At 42.2% G+C, this 17188-nt stretch overlaps 8 protein-coding genes across 8 annotated transcripts; 4 read left to right on the top strand and 4 right to left on the bottom strand.

The window, feature by feature from the left end:
- Positions 1-99: 99 nt before the first annotated feature.
- SDD4 (Sdd4p) lies at positions 100-3588 on the bottom strand (the record flags this gene model as incomplete). Its single annotated transcript, XM_448327.1, has 1 exon — positions 100-3588. The coding sequence occupies one exon, from the start codon at positions 3586-3588 to the stop codon at positions 100-102; it is 3489 nt and encodes a 1162-aa protein (XP_448327.1).
- A 324-nt stretch (positions 3589-3912) lies between these two features.
- Positions 3913-4980, bottom strand: EAF3 (Eaf3p; the record flags this gene model as incomplete). Its single annotated transcript, XM_448326.1, has 1 exon — positions 3913-4980. The coding sequence occupies one exon, from the start codon at positions 4978-4980 to the stop codon at positions 3913-3915; it is 1068 nt and encodes a 355-aa protein (XP_448326.1).
- A 304-nt stretch (positions 4981-5284) lies between these two features.
- On the top strand, positions 5285-6901 carry YCK3 (casein kinase YCK3; the record flags this gene model as incomplete). Its single annotated transcript, XM_448325.1, has 1 exon — positions 5285-6901. One exon carries the CDS (start codon positions 5285-5287, stop codon positions 6899-6901), a length of 1617 nt encoding a protein of 538 aa, XP_448325.1.
- A 697-nt stretch (positions 6902-7598) lies between these two features.
- DSE1 (Dse1p) lies at positions 7599-9302 on the bottom strand (the record flags this gene model as incomplete). Its single annotated transcript, XM_448324.1, has 1 exon — positions 7599-9302. The coding sequence occupies one exon, from the start codon at positions 9300-9302 to the stop codon at positions 7599-7601; it is 1704 nt and encodes a 567-aa protein (XP_448324.1).
- Positions 9303-10045: 743 nt separating this feature from the next.
- Positions 10046-12514, top strand: RSP5 (NEDD4 family E3 ubiquitin-protein ligase; the record flags this gene model as incomplete). The annotated part of the gene is made up of 1 exon (XM_448323.1): positions 10046-12514. The coding sequence occupies one exon, from the start codon at positions 10046-10048 to the stop codon at positions 12512-12514; it is 2469 nt and encodes an 822-aa protein (XP_448323.1).
- Positions 12515-13099: 585 nt separating this feature from the next.
- Positions 13100-13885, bottom strand: NSA2 (rRNA-processing protein NSA2; the record flags this gene model as incomplete). The annotated part of the gene is made up of 1 exon (XM_448322.1): positions 13100-13885. One exon carries the CDS (start codon positions 13883-13885, stop codon positions 13100-13102), a length of 786 nt encoding a protein of 261 aa, XP_448322.1.
- Positions 13886-14214: 329 nt separating this feature from the next.
- On the top strand, positions 14215-15270 carry LCP5 (small subunit rRNA maturation protein LCP5; the record flags this gene model as incomplete). The annotated part of the gene is made up of 1 exon (XM_448321.1): positions 14215-15270. One exon carries the CDS (start codon positions 14215-14217, stop codon positions 15268-15270), a length of 1056 nt encoding a protein of 351 aa, XP_448321.1.
- Positions 15271-15529: 259 nt separating this feature from the next.
- VFA1 (Vfa1p) lies at positions 15530-16147 on the top strand (the record flags this gene model as incomplete). Its single annotated transcript, XM_448320.1, has 1 exon — positions 15530-16147. The coding sequence occupies one exon, from the start codon at positions 15530-15532 to the stop codon at positions 16145-16147; it is 618 nt and encodes a 205-aa protein (XP_448320.1).
- Between the last annotated feature and the right edge of the window lie 1041 nt (positions 16148-17188).

Genomic DNA, 17188 nt, shown 5'->3' with positions numbered 1-17188 from the left:
TTAGAATTGAAACGTTATAAATATTAGTAGTATATAAACCAAGTATTACAATTGGACTTGAGAAGAATCAGTGAGTAATACAGTAAAAAAAAAAATTAATTAGACATCATACATATTGAAACATGTTGGTGATGACTTGCCCATGCTCCTCTCTAGGCAGTTATCAAACAAGTTCCCAAACTCTCTTCCCAAATCCCAGAAACTTCTTCTGTAAGTGTCCCTCATGTATAACATCATGCCGCACATGTTGTTTGTGTTAGGGATAGTGCCTAGTATTGTGGCTTTTGCCCAAATTTCATTTTGGTATGTGATCACATCCGTGTTTGTGTCAATGTACAGGGAATGATACATCCTTATTAAGTACTGTTCGAATGACTCCTTTGGTGTGTAGAGTTCCTTGGCTTCATTGTTCTTCCTGGTGTTCTCCTCTGATGCCTCTACATCTTCTTCTTTACTGTTATCCCATATTTGCGACTCAGGGCCAAACAGGACATTGTTGTAACACCATATTAATACCGATATCAATGCAACTGTGTTCGGACGTGTGATGATATAATCTGAGTTTATGTCATAGTCCTTGAATGTGATAGTGCGCTCCTTTCCATCATTTTCAGAAGAATCAACTTTTAAGAACATCTGAAACAAGAATTGGAAACCATGCACAATTGCAACACCTCCATTATATGGATCTGAGGCAAATTTGCGCACTCTATTAGAAACCACAGAATATTCATCCTTATCTAGTCTCACATTCATCCTCCATGGAGCACCTGCGTAAATATAGTAATCGTTATGGAAAATTCTCAACACAATTTGGATAACGTGGTAGACAGGTATCTTACATATGGTATCGGCCTCCTCACCAAGTAAATCAAGCTTTATCACATCTTCATCTACTGTAACATCAGAATTAGTCAGTATATCACTGTCATTACCACAACTAACCATACAGCTTTTAGCTGCTGTACAATCACCCTGTACTTTTATTAACCAGTAGTTTGCCGCAAAAGAGACAATTTCTGTCCAAGAAAAGACTTGGTCAGTACCATCACCAACTCTAAAAGTTGTTGGTAAAACTGCCTCTTGACACTGAAACATGATCGAAATTATACCTGCCAACAGTAATTTCTTACCAAATATACTCCTTATGTTCCATTTCCTACCAGAAACTTTATCAACAGAATCTATAGCAGCCTTCACAGCCTCTGGAGTACTAGAAGTAGGTGCTTTCAATTTCTGGATTCGAAGCGTCTCTGTGACTTCATTCATTAAACTCTTTAGTGTTGGCAAAAATTGATAATTCTCTACCCTTGCCTCACCACCAAAGCCATTATTCAAAAGAGTCTCATAACTTAAATCATATGACTCCCATATCTCGTCCGAGCAGGGAAGGTTTAACTGAATTTGATTACAATGTATGAATAAATTCCAATAACCAAAAACAACCGCATGCGTAGTATCCATATAAAATGCATAAAATGCGATTCTCTTTAACATTTCGAAATCAATCCACTGCCTGTAAATTTCTTCTAAAGCATCACGCTGACCTTGTTCATCATCAAGTATTTTGGCAGCTGTTGTATTGCCCTCACGCTTCACTATTGAAGGATGTCCTCCGAGTGAAGGGGTTCTCCTCAGCAATTGAATGGTAGTACCATGGTGGAGGAAAGATCTCTCATGCAAATATCTATTAGTGCTAGCCTTTTCATAACCCTCTAAAAGCAGTAAACTCTGAATAATATATGTTTGTGAAGGTGGTTGGAAATCTGGGTGTGAGAAAATGATCCATCGCAAAGGTCCACAAATTGGGTCACTCACCATTTCTCTGGCATTCGAACCTAGGAAGCTAGCACCAGTCATTATCATCGAAAGAATCAATATGGCAGGGGCATCGTTCACATTGAATGATGGCTTATGTAAAAGTCCATACTGTGGGTGGAAATTATACCAGAAAGATTTCAAAGACTTCTTCAACTCAATTGCTGGTATATATCTTAATTCAGGAACAAGGTTAAACAGTTCCAAACATTTATCCTTGGATATGTCAAACTTGGTGGCCTGATCAGTAAAAAAGAATGATGGTATTTGTCTCATGGATAGTTTCATGTTCTTCCTCTTCTTGTGATGAAGACGCTTGGAATCGCTATCACGTTCCAATATCCTTTGTTCTTTATCTTTTTTGATAAAGTTGTTTATATTAATCTTTTGTGTAGATAGGTTATCCTTAATATGAGACTTCTGACTGTCGTCAAATTTTGGCATGGCTTGCAAATGAATATCTTCTGATTTCCTCAAACCATTGGATGAGCAATTACTATCCTGAGTAGGACTATTAACAGGATTTGTTGACTGTGTGGAAGCTTGTGCTGATGTCATAGATCCACCTTGTTTGTGTCCAACTGATAATTCTTGCATAAAGTTTTGTAAAGGATCATCACTCAAGAAATCAATGGAGAATAGATCATAAACTTTATTAAGATTGGTACTTGAGTTTGAATTAGAGATGGATTGATGTGCATCATCTCGGTCCGCCATAACAGAGTTCCAATCAAAGACATCTCTGCTTACGTTGGAGCCATCTGGCCCTGACTGTGATCTTTTCTTTTGAGATTTTTCTTGTACTATTGTATTACCATAATTTAATAGCTCAGCGTTATATGGCGCCGGAATGGATTCGTTATTAAATTTATGATCAACAGATTTCCGTTCTGGGTAAGAAAATTGATGAATGGCCGGATCAATTACAGTATTTGCTGGTCGGGCTCTAGAATTATGGGGTTTGGGAGCAATTTTTACCAATTTTTGCTGTTTGCGAGCGTTCTTCTTGGAAATAAAAGTCATAATAGTGTCATCATTAGGGTCTTCAATATTGTTATTAGCATTAATTAGTACGTCATTATTGTATACTGGAATGGTCTTCGGTTTGTCCTCTTCTTTTTCTGCAGGTGTAGTATATATGCTTCTGTCTGCCTCTGAAGGATCCAGTAGTTTAGGGTCAATGGGCCCTATAGAGTCAGTGGTTTCATTTAGTTTCTGTGACGACTTAGTTCGCTGTCTTTTCCTTTTGTTGCCGCTTTCCTCCTGCGGCGTCACGGAGAATTTCCCAACAGTGAAACTACTATTGCTGTTACTTCTCGAGCTGGTCGCATAAGCGGAAGTTTCTGAATGCTGAAAGCTCGGGTTCGAGGGTGACTCCGCAACGGGCGACGTGATTCCGGGTGTGATCTCCCTAGAGATCGATCGCGATTTCCGCCCCGTATATGACTTGTTCTCGTGTCTCTTCTCATGCCTGTTCAGCAGATCTCTTCTCACAAACGTCTTACCGCAGGGCTGACCCGACAACGGCGACACATAGTGGCACTTGAATATCTCCTTGGGCCAATGATTCAGCTTGTGTCGAGAAAGGTGCTCCTGCCGGCTGAAGGACTTGTCACAGGTCGGATGCGGACACTTGTAGCGATACTGTCCATCCTCTCCAACCACCATACTGACAGTCTTAGACCGTTTCCGCACGACGTGCACTTCTCCACCCGACGACGGGAGCGACACGGACTCGGGTGTAACATTATAACTGTGATTCTCCACCATCTCGCAAAAACACAGCCTATAAAGAAAATACAAGCAGATCGCTGTGACTACTACTCGCTAAGTGAGTTTACTTCCTTTTCCAGCTCTCCCAACTATCTCTGAAAGTGTATTAGCATCTTTAAAAGGGCCCAAACACTTTTCCAGTTTTTTTTTTTTTCACCTGCTATGACAGCAGGTATTTTGTGCATTCTCTGCAATGCTTTCTAAGAAGGGACCCTTGACAGTTTATAATAAATTATAGCTTCTAAACAATGGTATCCGGTTGTCATAGTGCTACGGATCATATATAATGGGTATGTACTACACAGGTCGGGGGCGGGGGGCTCACAGGCCGAGTGCTACGCCTTCGTACTGGCTCGAGGTGTTGGTGTAGTAGGACTTGTGCACTTTGTGTGGGAGCAAGTCTTCTATGCGGTCCACTAGCCACAGCAGCAGCTTCTCGGTGTGTCTGAGGATTACGTTTATTGCTTGGGTGTCCATGCCGACGCAGTTGCTTAGCATTTCCGGGAGAATGCTTATCAATCGGAGTAGATGCAGCACCCCGTAGAGTTGCCCTGGTCGCCTGCCGGACAATGAACGCTCCACGGGCGTCATTGCCTGTTGCTGTTCTGGTGTCGGGTAGAACACTTGTTCGTATTGCAAGCGTTCCAGCTTGTACAGTAGTAAGTTCCCGATGGCCTCGTTGAAGTACTGCTTCAAACCGTACACGTACTCTTCAACCAGCGAGAGCTCTACGGGTGATGTAGTCCTAGTAGCGACGTCCTTGTAGAACCTATCCAGGATGGTTTCCACTGGAAACGGGTTTGGCAAGTTGCTGATCTTCTTCTCCTTCGTGACTATCTCCCAGTCGTCGACCAGCATGCTCTCTAGGATCATAGGTATATGGATTCGAAGCTTGTTTCGCGAGAAGTTGTAGCTCATCACTGAGGATGTCCTGAAGGGCCCCTCGCTCGGCACAATCCCGCGCTCTTCCGCATTCGAGTCCCGACGATCCCCTGATCCGGACCTCCTGCCGCCGTGGTTGCTCTCTGAGTGTGCACCGCCACCACCACGCTTCGCGGATCCACCGTTCTTCGTCTTCTGCTGCTGAGCCAGCGACGCCTTCTTGGCCTCCATCACCAGCTGCTTCTTTAACTCGATATTGGCCTCCGTCAACTCCATGATCCGGTCAACACTCACCCACTCATCCCAGCTCGACTTCCACCCTTGGTAATGAATATAGTAGTAGAATTCCTCCCGGTTCATGCTCTCAGGCAACCCATCCTCCTCACCACTCTTCAACGGCACCGAGTACTCAACCTTCTCCAGCTTCGGGTTCCACCGCCTCAAAATCTTGGCCTCATACAACAGCGGACCATGATACGCTAAACACTTGCCGCCAACTTCAAACATCGCCGCGCGCCCTAGCTCCAACTCCAGCTCCAGAGACCCCAATAGTACTACCACTTCACCTTGCGCTTTATACTTCTCGTCTTCCCAAAGTGTCTTTCAACGACCAAAATTTTTCTTCTAATCAAATCCCTTTGGGACTTCACGTCGCACAAGAATCATATTTCTAGACATATTTCTGGATACTCACATCGATCTCTGAGCTGCATCTGGGGAGTCCTTGCGAAGAGGCTGGCATAGAATCCTTGCGTATTACAGCTGCAGTTTCATTTAGGAAGGACAAGGACAGCGACAGTGGAAACGAAACATGTCTGGCCAACGCACTGGTAGCAACCCTCGTTCTGGGTACCAGCATGTGGTAGGCATGCACTATGCGGTGGGACCCAAGATCGGCGAGGGTTCCTTTGGTGTCATATTTGAAGGGCAGAACATCTTGAACTCCAGCGACGGCAGGCAGGGCCATGGGAGTGGGAGTGGGAGTGCGCATGGGAGCGGGAACGGGAATGGGAACTCACTGGCTGGGTTCCCAGTTGCCATCAAGTTCGAGCCTAGGCACTCAGATGCGCCTCAATTGAGGGACGAGTTTAGGGCATACAGAATACTGAACGGGAGCAAAGGTATACCGCATGCGTACTACTTCGGACAGGAAGGAATGCACAATGTCCTTATCATCGACCTCCTGGGCCCATCACTTGAGGATTTGTTTGAGTGGTGTGGGAGGAAATTCTCGATCAAGACAACATGTATGCTGGCTAAACAGATGATTGAAAGAGTACGAATCATTCACGACCACGACCTAATATACAGAGATATTAAACCAGATAACTTCCTAATTTCCGAGTTTCAGAAAGCAAGTAACAACAATGGCGAATGTGTTAAATACTGCGCTCAGTCGGCAGGTGGAGATCCTAATCTTATCTACATGGTGGACTTTGGTATGGCTAAACAGTACAGAGATCCCAGAACAAAACAACATATACCGTACCGCGAAAGGAAGTCATTAAGCGGGACAGCAAGATACATGTCTATCAATACACATTTTGGAAGAGAACAATCCAGAAGGGACGACTTAGAGTCTCTGGGGCACGTATTTTTTTATTTCTTGAGAGGCTCTTTGCCTTGGCAAGGGTTGAAAGCTCCAAATAATAAACTTAAGTATGAAAAGATTGGTCTAACGAAACAAAAACTAAATCCCGATGAACTATTACTAAGCAACCAAATACCGTCTCAGTTTGCTACTTACCTGAAATATACTCGCTCATTAAAATTTGACGAAGACCCAGATTATGATTATTTAATATCTTTGATGGATGGTGTACTACTATCAAAAGGTTACAAAGACGATGGCCATTACGACTGGATGGACCTTAACAATGGTGCTGGATGGGATATACGAGTCAATAAGAGAGCTAATCTACACGGCTACGGGAATGCGCAACCAAGAAATAACAATAATAACAACAATGGTGCAAAGAATAATGGAAATACAGGACGACAAAGAAATGACTCGAAAAGAACATCACAACAACAACAAGTACAACTGGCTCAGACAGCCATGCATAGCGCTAAAAATAAATTAGCAACTCCATCAAAACAAAAAGAGGCAATGTCTACCGACAAAAAGCATCTCTCGAACCTATCAGAGCACAGTTCGGATGTAATATATCACACACTGACACAACCTAACATGAACCAAGGATACGATTCAATGGGTACACAAGATAGGAGGAAATCGCAGTCACAACATAAATTGCAGACAAAGAGGAAGAACTCAAGGGCACACATGCAATACCAAAAGGGATCCAACAATGCGAAGGATAATTTCTTTAATGATCAACAACAGAGATATGATTCTGCAGTAGAAAGATACTCAATCAAATCTGAAAAGGGTTTGTGCGCTAGAATATGCTGTTGTTTTTTCTAATTTTGCATTCATATGCTTTTTTAAAGAGCCTTCTATCCACCCATTGTCAAGGTGATTAGAAGAGGGAAATATTTATTGTTGAAGTTCAATGAAACAGCTACACTACCAATCAATGCTATCATAGCAAGCCTAGACGGTATATTGGATTTTGGTGGACTGCATGATATTCATCAACATACTTTCAATTTATTAATTGACATAATGCATATTTTTAATTCTAGTGTCATATATATTATCAGAATTTTGCACGTGTTGACCATGAGCTGCATATTTAATAGAGTATAATATATCATTCATTTACTGTACCTGTATCAAGTATCCTTCAAATTTATGATTAATAGGAGATCAATTATTTATAGAAACAAGTTGTGCTTATTGATAGATATTTCCATGAAATTAACTTTATTAAACGTGTATATAAAATTTTTATTTAAACATAACAATAATTCAGAGGCACTAATGACCAGCCGCCATGCCTATGAGATGATATTAAAGGTGTAAACAATTTTAGTTAAAGTTGACACCAATATTTCATTTAAAAGTGAAACAAAATGAACATTAATATAAAAGAAACCATTTATTAATAAGGATATGAATGAGGAACCGTTAACCTGAACGGTATGATGAGGATTTTGACCTCGGGTATTGTTTGTTAGAGTTTGGAAGTCATTGTTCCAACAGGGTAAAGTTTTTTTTTTTAAAAGTAGCCGTAGGCTAGAGTCGAAGAGCTAGAACTTAGAACTGGGTTGTTATAAGCGGCAACCTTTTCATCTAAAAAGGCGGGCACTGGCCTTTTGAAGGTGTCCATATATGCAAGCTCATTATCATTATCAGTGGTATTAGCGGATTCATTGTCAGAGTAAGAATCAAAATCTCTTGAATGCAAAGTTGTGGAATCCGAATGCAGAATACTACTATTTTCGTGGGAATTGTCGTGTAGTTTATCAACATGAACCATAACTTCTTCTTCTTCTGACTCATAGTTGATAGTCTCAGTATCAGACAATTGTAGTGAAATTTCGACTGGAGCTGAGAACAGACGGTGAAGGCCCAGTTCATGATCACAATAACTGAATAATGTGCCTGCTCTTTGATTGACCTCAATCTTACGTGCTAGCTTTCGGTATGTGCAAGCGCTGTTGTTATTCCCATTAACCACAACGTTGCCACATTGCGAATAGTTGCTATCATTTATTGGAAGGTTCATATTGTACTTAACTGCATCCAAACCATGGACTAGACCACAATATTCTAGTCTATCTAAGTTTGTCAAATCCCAAGCGATAATATTACCTTGATCATCGCTGCTGAACAAAGTATCAGTCTCGTAATGGTAGCTTAAGTGTTCTATGACACCTTTGTTTGGTAATATTTTAGCTTTGGGCTTTCCATCAGTTCTACGGACATCCCAGATATTAACTTCTTTGCCCAGTGCTTGCGCCAGATAGCAACTGCTTATCCAAGTACAGTCTGAGGAGACTGAGCGGGAGGATGATTTTCTGTATTCCTTGTCGATGACTGGATCGGGAATATAAAGTGTCTTCTTTAGGTCTAGTAGAGCGATGTTGTTCGCGCCAAAATGGGTTCCTGTTAGTCCCAACAGGTAAGGGTTGCTGTGCGTTTGAATTGCGAAGGATTGGATGCCTGGGAAAGAGTTCAGGTACTGTGGTGTCTTTGTGTTATTCAATGTGAAAACAAACAGGGAGTCGTTGATGAGGGAGACAAATCCCATCCCGTTCCATGGCTTGATTGATCTCACTGGCATGGCTCTTGCACTGTTGCTCTTTTGTTTGTGGTTTGCCAGCAGTTGTTCGATCTCGTCCTTGTGCTTCGTGTCTATGTTCATCACTTCGTTAGCCATGGACACGAGGTGTTTCCTGTGGTTGTAGCGCTTGACTATGCGGGACTCACCTTTGGTGAAGCTTGTTGAGATCAGGTTCACTATCCCGTCCCTGTGGCCCGTGAGCAGCAGCTGTTCATGGTCTGGGACGTATGCGGTGGGGTTGAACTCCGCGGCCGGCAGCAGTGTTGCTGTGGTGATGGGTGCGCCGGGCACGGTGATGGTCTGCAGCTGACGCATCGAGTTTGGGTCCTCGGCGTACGTGTAGAGCTTGACGTTGTCCTGGTCCTTGTTGCTGGTTACCATCACGAGGTTGCCGACGCTGGAGAATGCTGTGGCGGAGAGGTCCATGTCTGAGACCTGCCAGTAGTCCGACTTGACCTTCTTGGTGAGGAAGTAGTCGTCCGACACTTTGCGGAGCGTTGGCGAGTTCAGCTTGGCGCTTCTCTGCCAGGAGGCCACCCTTCTCGTGGCGACGTCCAGCCCGTGCTCCTGTCCGCGCTTCTTCACGCTGATGGCGCACTGTCTAAAGATGTTTATGGGTTCGTAATAGTCTGTCATTATTGCATGGTTATGTGCGACAGTTGTGGATGTCTGGTAGAGTTGCAGAGTGCGGTGTATATATATGTGTTATGCTACAGAGTACATTTACACATTTACTTGCTGGCTTCGCCAGCAAGTAAATAGTAGTAAAACAATTCTTTGCACCGAAAGCATAGCTGTGATAATCACAGCTATGTATACACTACCCGCAAAGCACGCAAGCCCTGGGCACTAGCACGCAAAGCACTAGCACTACCCGATGCAGAAGTGTTATTATATATGCGGGACAGCCCAGCACTGTTTACAAAATGCACCAAAACAGTAATATGTAAACACCCCCCACCCCCCCCCACGCCAGAAGAGACAGGAAGAGAGACGCGTGAAGAACCGATCGAGACCAGCACCGAACAGAAAAACACAAAAAGAAATAACGTGACCAGCAAAACGTGACCTCCACGTACATCGTAACAATAAAACAGAATGGAAATCACGAATTACGGAGGTCTCTTCGCTCTTCTCGCTCTTCACCAAGGATTGCGCAGTTAGGAGAGAGAAAAGCTTTTTAGGTAGCACCATTGTGGGTTAGGGCAAGAGAGAAAAAACAAAAAGAGGCGAAGGGATAGGATCATAAGAAGATAAGATCGCTGGGTTGTGAGCTTGGTTCAGATAAGGAATAAAACCGGTGGAGACTAACAAGTGTAAAGAGAGTAAAGAGTGTAAAGAGTGTAAGAGAGACACAGAGAGCAAGAAGTAGGACAAATATGCCGGCTATTTCAGTTAAGTTGGTTGCGGCGGAGTCCCTATACCGGAGGGATGTGTTTCGGTCTCCTGATCCGTTTGCTGTTTTGACCATTGATGGGTACCAGACGAAGTCTACTGCTGCTGCGAAGAAGACGCTGAATCCGTACTGGAACGAGACGTTTCGGTTTGACGACATCAACGAGAACTCTATTCTGACGATCCAGGTGTTTGACCAGAAGAAGTTCAAGAAGAAGGACCAAGGGTTTCTGGGTGTGGTGAATATCCGTGTTGGGGATGTGCTTGGCCACCTGGACGAGGACACTGCCACGCAGACGCGGGCCAAAGAGGAGACGATCACGAGGGATCTGAAGCGGTCGAACGACGGCATGGCCGTCAGCGGGCGCTTGATCATCGTGCTCTCCAAGGTTGCAGGGTCTGGTTCCGGGTCCGCCACCGCGTCCGCAAACGGTTCATCGACCGCAGCAGAGACCACCGCTTCGGCAATGGGCAACCTGAGCCTGGACAACTCCACAAACGTCAATTCGTCGCCGATCGCTAACCACAACAGCAGCACCATGAGCAGTAGTGCGAGCGGGACCAGAACAGTCCAGGCTGCGTCATTGACTCCGAGACCCACCGCCCAGGCGGTAGAGACCACTTTGCAGAGCGGGAACCAGAGCAACCCTGCGGCTACCGCTGCTGCAGCTAACGTCGCAAACAGACAGTACTCTTCGTTCGAGGACCAATACGGACGCCTGCCACCAGGCTGGGAAAGAAGAACAGACAATTTCGGCCGTACATACTACGTGGATCACAACACAAGAACAACTACATGGAAGAGACCAACTCTAGAACAGAGCGAGCAAGAAAGGGGTAGTCAGCTGACTGCAAACACTGAGCTAGAGAGAAGACAACACAGAGGAAGAACTCTGCCTGGAAACGTCACTGACGGTGTCACAGTCCAAGTCGGAGGTACCTCAACGACCCCCGCCATCAACGGTGCAGCTGCCGCAGCCTTTGCCGCTACAGGTGCCACCACTTCTGGCTTGGGTGAATTGCCTTCCGGTTGGGAACAGAGGTTCACTCCAGAAGGCAGAGCTTACTTCGTTGACCATAATACAAGGACTACCACCTGGGTCGATCCAAGAAGACAACAATATATTCGTACATATGGTCCAACCAATACCACCATTCAACAACAACCTGTGTCACAATTGGGTCCTTTGCCTTCTGGTTGGGAAATGAGATTGACAAACACTGCCCGTGTGTACTTCGTTGACCACAACACTAAGACTACAACGTGGGACGATCCAAGATTGCCATCCTCTCTAGATCAGAACGTTCCACAATACAAGCGTGACTTCAGACGTAAAGTTATATATTTCAGATCTCAGCCAGCGCTACGTATATTACCAGGTCAGTGCCATATCAAAGTACGCAGAAATAACATTTTCGAGGACGCTTACCAAGAAATTATGAGACAGACACCAGAAGACTTGAAAAAGAGATTGATGATCAAGTTCGATGGTGAAGAAGGTCTAGATTATGGTGGTGTCTCCAGAGAATTCTTCTTCTTACTTTCACATGAAATGTTCAACCCATTTTACTGTCTATTCGAATATTCTGCTCATGATAACTACACCATCCAAATCAACTCAAATAGTGGTATCAACCCAGAGCACTTAAACTACTTCAAATTTATTGGTAGGGTTGTTGGTCTGGGTGTTTTCCACAGAAGATTCTTGGATGCTTTCTTCGTTGGTGCTCTTTATAAGATGATGCTTCGTAAGAAGGTGGCATTACAAGATATGGAAGGTGTTGATGCCGACGTTTATAACTCACTGAAGTGGATGCTAGAAAACAGTATAGATGGTGTGCTTGATTTGACATTTTCTGCTGATGATGAACGTTTCGGTGAAGTTGTAACAGTCGATCTGAAACCCGATGGAAGAAACATAGAAGTCACTGACGAAGTGAAGAAAGAATACGTCGAATTGTACTCCCAATGGAGAATTGTAGATAGAGTTAGTGAACAATTCAAGGCATTCATGGACGGTTTCAATGAGCTAATTCCTGAAGATCTAGTGACTGTCTTCGATGAGCGTGAATTAGAACTATTAATTGGTGGTATTGCGGAAATTGATATCGAAGATTGGAAGAAGCACACAGACTATCGTGGTTATCAAGAGTCAGACGAGGTCATTCAATGGTTCTGGAAGTGTGTCAGTGAGTGGGATAACGAACAAAGAGCACGTTTACTTCAATTTACTACTGGTACCTCTCGTATTCCTGTCAATGGTTTCAAAGATCTACAGGGGTCTGACGGTCCAAGAAGATTTACTATCGAAAAGGCTGGTGAAGTTGAACAATTACCAAAATCACATACTTGTTTCAACAGGGTGGATCTACCTCCATATGCTGATTATGATAGTATGGCTAAGAAGCTAACACTCGCTGTCGAGGAGACAATCGGTTTTGGCCAAGAATGATTTAATGACATTAGGATTTATCTTTCTCTTTTACTATAGCAACTAACGTTTAATGCGAAAATACCGTATTTTTTTATTCTTACAATGATGATATACACAAAACTCCTCCGTATTACCCTTCTATGAAATGTAGACCATTATGCATAGAGCTTAAAATACAGATTTGCACTTAAGCTGTCAAGCGACAAGGTTATCTCAGGACACTATTAGCTGGAAAACTTGAATTTTTATTAGGTCCCTTTTTTATATATAAAATATACAAACAATTAAAGCATGTCAATATACATCATTAACTTCTTTATTACTCTAATAACTCAAATACCCGATTCAATCCAAAATTCTCTTAAACTTACATATATACCCACCTAAGTATGGAAACAGATATTCTATATCTATTAAAATAAACGATACCCTAAAAATAGTAAATAGCTTGACTAGTTAATATACAATGAAGTTATGATTAGAACTAGTAATCTAATCGTCGTGATTATAAATGATAATATAATGCTTCTAGTTTTTAAGTTGTGCTTTCGATGAATATGCCTTTGTTTTATTACCCTTAATAGTGTAACTCCAAAGGACTGCTTATACCAGAAGAATAGCGTTAACACAACCATCTCTATCAGGCTCATTGGTGATTTGAGCATACTTACCCCAAACTACCTTACCACCCGAGGTAACCATACCCAGTTCAGAGACATTTACTTCAATAATAGTACCCTTTGTTAGAACACCTAGTTGAGTGTACATAGGAGATTGTGGATTCTTCTTGACTCCCAGTATTGGAAGGAAAACCGTCACTCCCAATTCGGGATGTGTGACGTTAGCTTTCTTCTGTCTTAGTGCACTTGGTCTGATAATTCTTTCCATCTTTACTGGTCTTCTAGTGAAACCTTCACCAACAAATGTATGTTTTGTGATCATTCTCTTCCAGGACTTGGACTTGGACTTACCGGTTTTCACAACCTTGAACATCTCTTCTTCACTGATACCACGAACCTTAGGGAGAGGAACAGAAAACTTGTCTGCCTTCTCCAACCTCTTCTGTTTAATGGAAGAAGAGATGGCCTTTGCAGTATTGGTCTGCTCTCTGTCTAACAGATAAGTTGGCAAAGCTTCACCGTTATCAGCCAATGGCTTGCTGCTACCCTTAGCCTTGGACTGTTCATGAGCCTTGATCTTCTTACGCATAGCAACCTTTTCGGCATAACGCTTCTTGGCAAACTGCTTACCCTTCCAACCAGTCAGCTTCTGAGCCTTCTCTGCTACCTTGTGGACCTCTCTGGCCTCACGCTTCCTCTTTCTTTCCTCATAATCGAGACGACGACCATGCTGCTTGATATGACGCTCAATATAATCGTTTTGAGGCATTCTTCCTAATTCTCTTGCTTATTATCCTTGCTATATTGCTTTCAAACCTACAAAGGAATCCCTAGTGTCCCCCAACCTTCAGCTAACTCTCTTAAATAGTGAAGCTCATCGCAAAATTTCAGTAAATTTCATTATTCTGCTTAATTCAGAAACTGAAAAAATTTTCGCCTAACAAATTCAGTTGAAAGCTCAAATTTGAAAAACAATTAATTTTTTTGGAAAAAAACTAGAAAAACGATGCTCATCGCATAAAATAGTGGTAATAGTGTGTTGGTGAAGTTGATCAAAATATAGAAATCAGGCTTTGATTGTAAAAGGATAAGAACAAGATGTCATTGAAGAGTACGCTGCGTGAGATTAATGAGTCTCTTAAGGCTACGTCTGAGTCTTTAGATAAGCTACAGGACCAGTATGAGTCTGGACTACCTATTGAAGGAGGTTTGAAGAAGTATTTGGGGAAGGACGGTTCAGGTAATGAGCAAGTTTCACTTCTGACATTGAAAAACGACTCCATGCTTGCATACTTAAACTCGCTGTTACATATATTGCACGATAAGATGGATAGAACCGGAGAGCGTGTCACTGCAGATGGTCACCGTGAGAGAACTATCGAGCACCGTGTTGTGCTGGAGCGTGGTGTAAAACCACTAGAGAAGAAAATATCCTACCAATTAGATAAGCTGACTAGGGCATACACAAGAATGGAGAAAGAGTATACAGATGCTGAAAAGAGAGCCGCCGAGAAGTCTGCACATAGAGAGGCAGAAGATAGTGATAGTGCCGACGACAGTAGTGACGAGGAACTTTCATATAGGCCCAATGCATCCGCTCTTGTGGCATCGAAGGATAAAACTTCGAGGGACCGTAAAAACAAAGGTGATGAAGGTGAAGGAGATGAATCAGGTGAAGATGAAGAAAAATCAGGCGTGTACAGACCACCAAAGATCAATGCAGTGCTGCCTCCACAGCAGCATCACTTTGAGGATAGATTTGTTGCCAGAGACCACAAGAATAAGAGTAATAGATCTAGAATGCAGGCCATGGAAGACTACATTAAGGAAAACTCTGAACAACCAGACTGGGAGTCATCTATTGGTGCTAACATCGTGAACCATGGTAGAGGCGGTGTGAAGTCATTGAGAGATACAGAGAAGGAACGTCAAGTAACGACATATGAAGAAGAGAATTTCACAAGACTGAATGTTGGAAGTAGTAGTGCAGAGAAGAGGAAGCAGAAACAAAGAGAGAGGAATGCCAAGGTTAATATCATTGGTGGTGAAGATTTCAGTATATTCAACTCCAAGAGAAAACTTGAGGACAGCACTTCTAGAAGGGGAAATAAAAAGTCTAGAAACGCATGGGACAGGGCTAAGCGTAGACTATAGCTTCTTATATATTTCTAGAATATAATAAAGCTGTTTTGACTGTATAGTCTGCCATTTATAGAGTATATAACATTCTTTTACCCGAGTAAGACAAAGAAAGGTGTAATGTGATCTGTTAGCAGTTACATATATCACTAAGTAATTGCGGTGATTAGGATCTCCACAATTAGAAAAAGATCGAAGCACACTATTGTGAATAGTCATAAAGTGTCAGACATGTCAGGATCCAGCTAGAAAAGGTGAAGAAGAGCATTTGATAATGATAAATGACTATACCAGGAGGAAAGTAGCTGTACAGGATACACAGGCATGCTATCTCTGCCACAAGCCGACGAATGTGGTATTGTATAACCAGAGCGGACCGGACTGGTTTTATACTTGTGAGCTCCATTTACAAAACAATCCTCAGTTTGCAGTTCCTGTATATGGTGCAGAATATGAGTCGATATTAAAGAAGATGAAGGAGACCAAGGAGTTATTGAACAAGCAGGTAACAAGTAAAGGTGGAGTGGGCAATTGGGATGGATGGGTAAACAAACTTATATCCAGCAGGAAATCCAAGGATGACGACAAGGAAGCCGATAAGAAAGATGATCAAAAAGATGACACGCAAGATGCAGAGCGGCAGGAGCCTGATTTACAAAAGCAGTATGACATGCTGCTGGATAAACTCACAGAGATCAAAAGTAAGAATAAAAAGTATAAATTGAGTGATATGATGTTTCAAAACAGAGTAGATCTCAAGGAGAGAGAAAGGTTAAGGCGAATAAGAATACAAAAGGAACAAGAGCAATACTCAAACACCGATCCGGTTGAATTGGAAACTAAATTTCAGTTTCCTTCTATACCACAAACAACCCCAAATAAGAAAGTATGAAACCGAGCTAAATTTAAGACATAAAGCTTACTGAAAAAAGTGTTATGATTGAAAAGAACCGCATATTATTTAAGCCGATTGAAGATCCCTCAACTGGACGATTACTTAGACCAATTCTACATACCTACCACTACTCTCTATTTATAAGTTTGTATAGCTTATTCCTATCACGAAAGCATATCAGCATTTACGATTATTGGTTGTTGTACGGTTGTTTCTTAGTCAAATCGGTGATTATTTTTTTTCACCTTCCACCCAGTTCGATGGAGAACAGCCAGAACAATGGGCAAATATGCACTAGTGAGTAATACAAAGCAAAGTATTGATGATCTAATACAATTGGTGCATATGTCTTAGGTAATTTGTTTTGGTCAGCCGCTGATAGCAGTGCATTTTAAGTTTTGATTGATAGAAGTTTTTGCAAACCTTGCATCCGTTTTCAACAAGATTGCTAGCAGGATAATAGGGAAACTGGAGGAAATACAGTTTAGTTGTTATAGAGGGCATAAAATAATAGGTTTTTGATAGAGCATTCCCTTTTTGTGAACCTTAGCCGCAACGTTATCAAAACTGATTGAAAAGAAGAGAAGTCTGTGCTTTTTATTTGAGTTTAAGGATTCAACATTAAGACAACAAGATAGCTCTCCAAACAATAACAACAACAGAAGAAATTGATATTCGCCCATTCCTGGTTGTCTGTTATTTTTATGGAGTTTTAAGCTCAGCTATAACTGTACCCTTTAACATTACAAAACTTATTGTTAGTTCTTTTACTGTGAACTCGCAAGTCATACTATCTATATTCAAAGGTGGTCACTTCAAGTCATCTTTGAAGAAAATAACTACGCATATTGTGCTTTTGGTGCTTAAAAGAACTTGCTTCTACTCCAGAACACCAAAGTGGATAATTAAAAACATTACACAATTCCAACCCATTTTGCATAATCTAGATACAAGTACTGATACAAATTTGTTCAGTTGTACTGTTCTAGATTCAAATCCATTATTCTGATTACAACATACTAAAAACTTTCCAAGATA

This window comes from Nakaseomyces glabratus, chromosome K, assembly GCF_010111755.1.
Source record: "Nakaseomyces glabratus chromosome K, complete sequence".
Classification (NCBI taxonomy): domain Eukaryota; kingdom Fungi; phylum Ascomycota; class Saccharomycetes; order Saccharomycetales; family Saccharomycetaceae; genus Nakaseomyces; species Nakaseomyces glabratus.
This window is presented reverse-complemented; position numbering and strand designations above follow the sequence as displayed.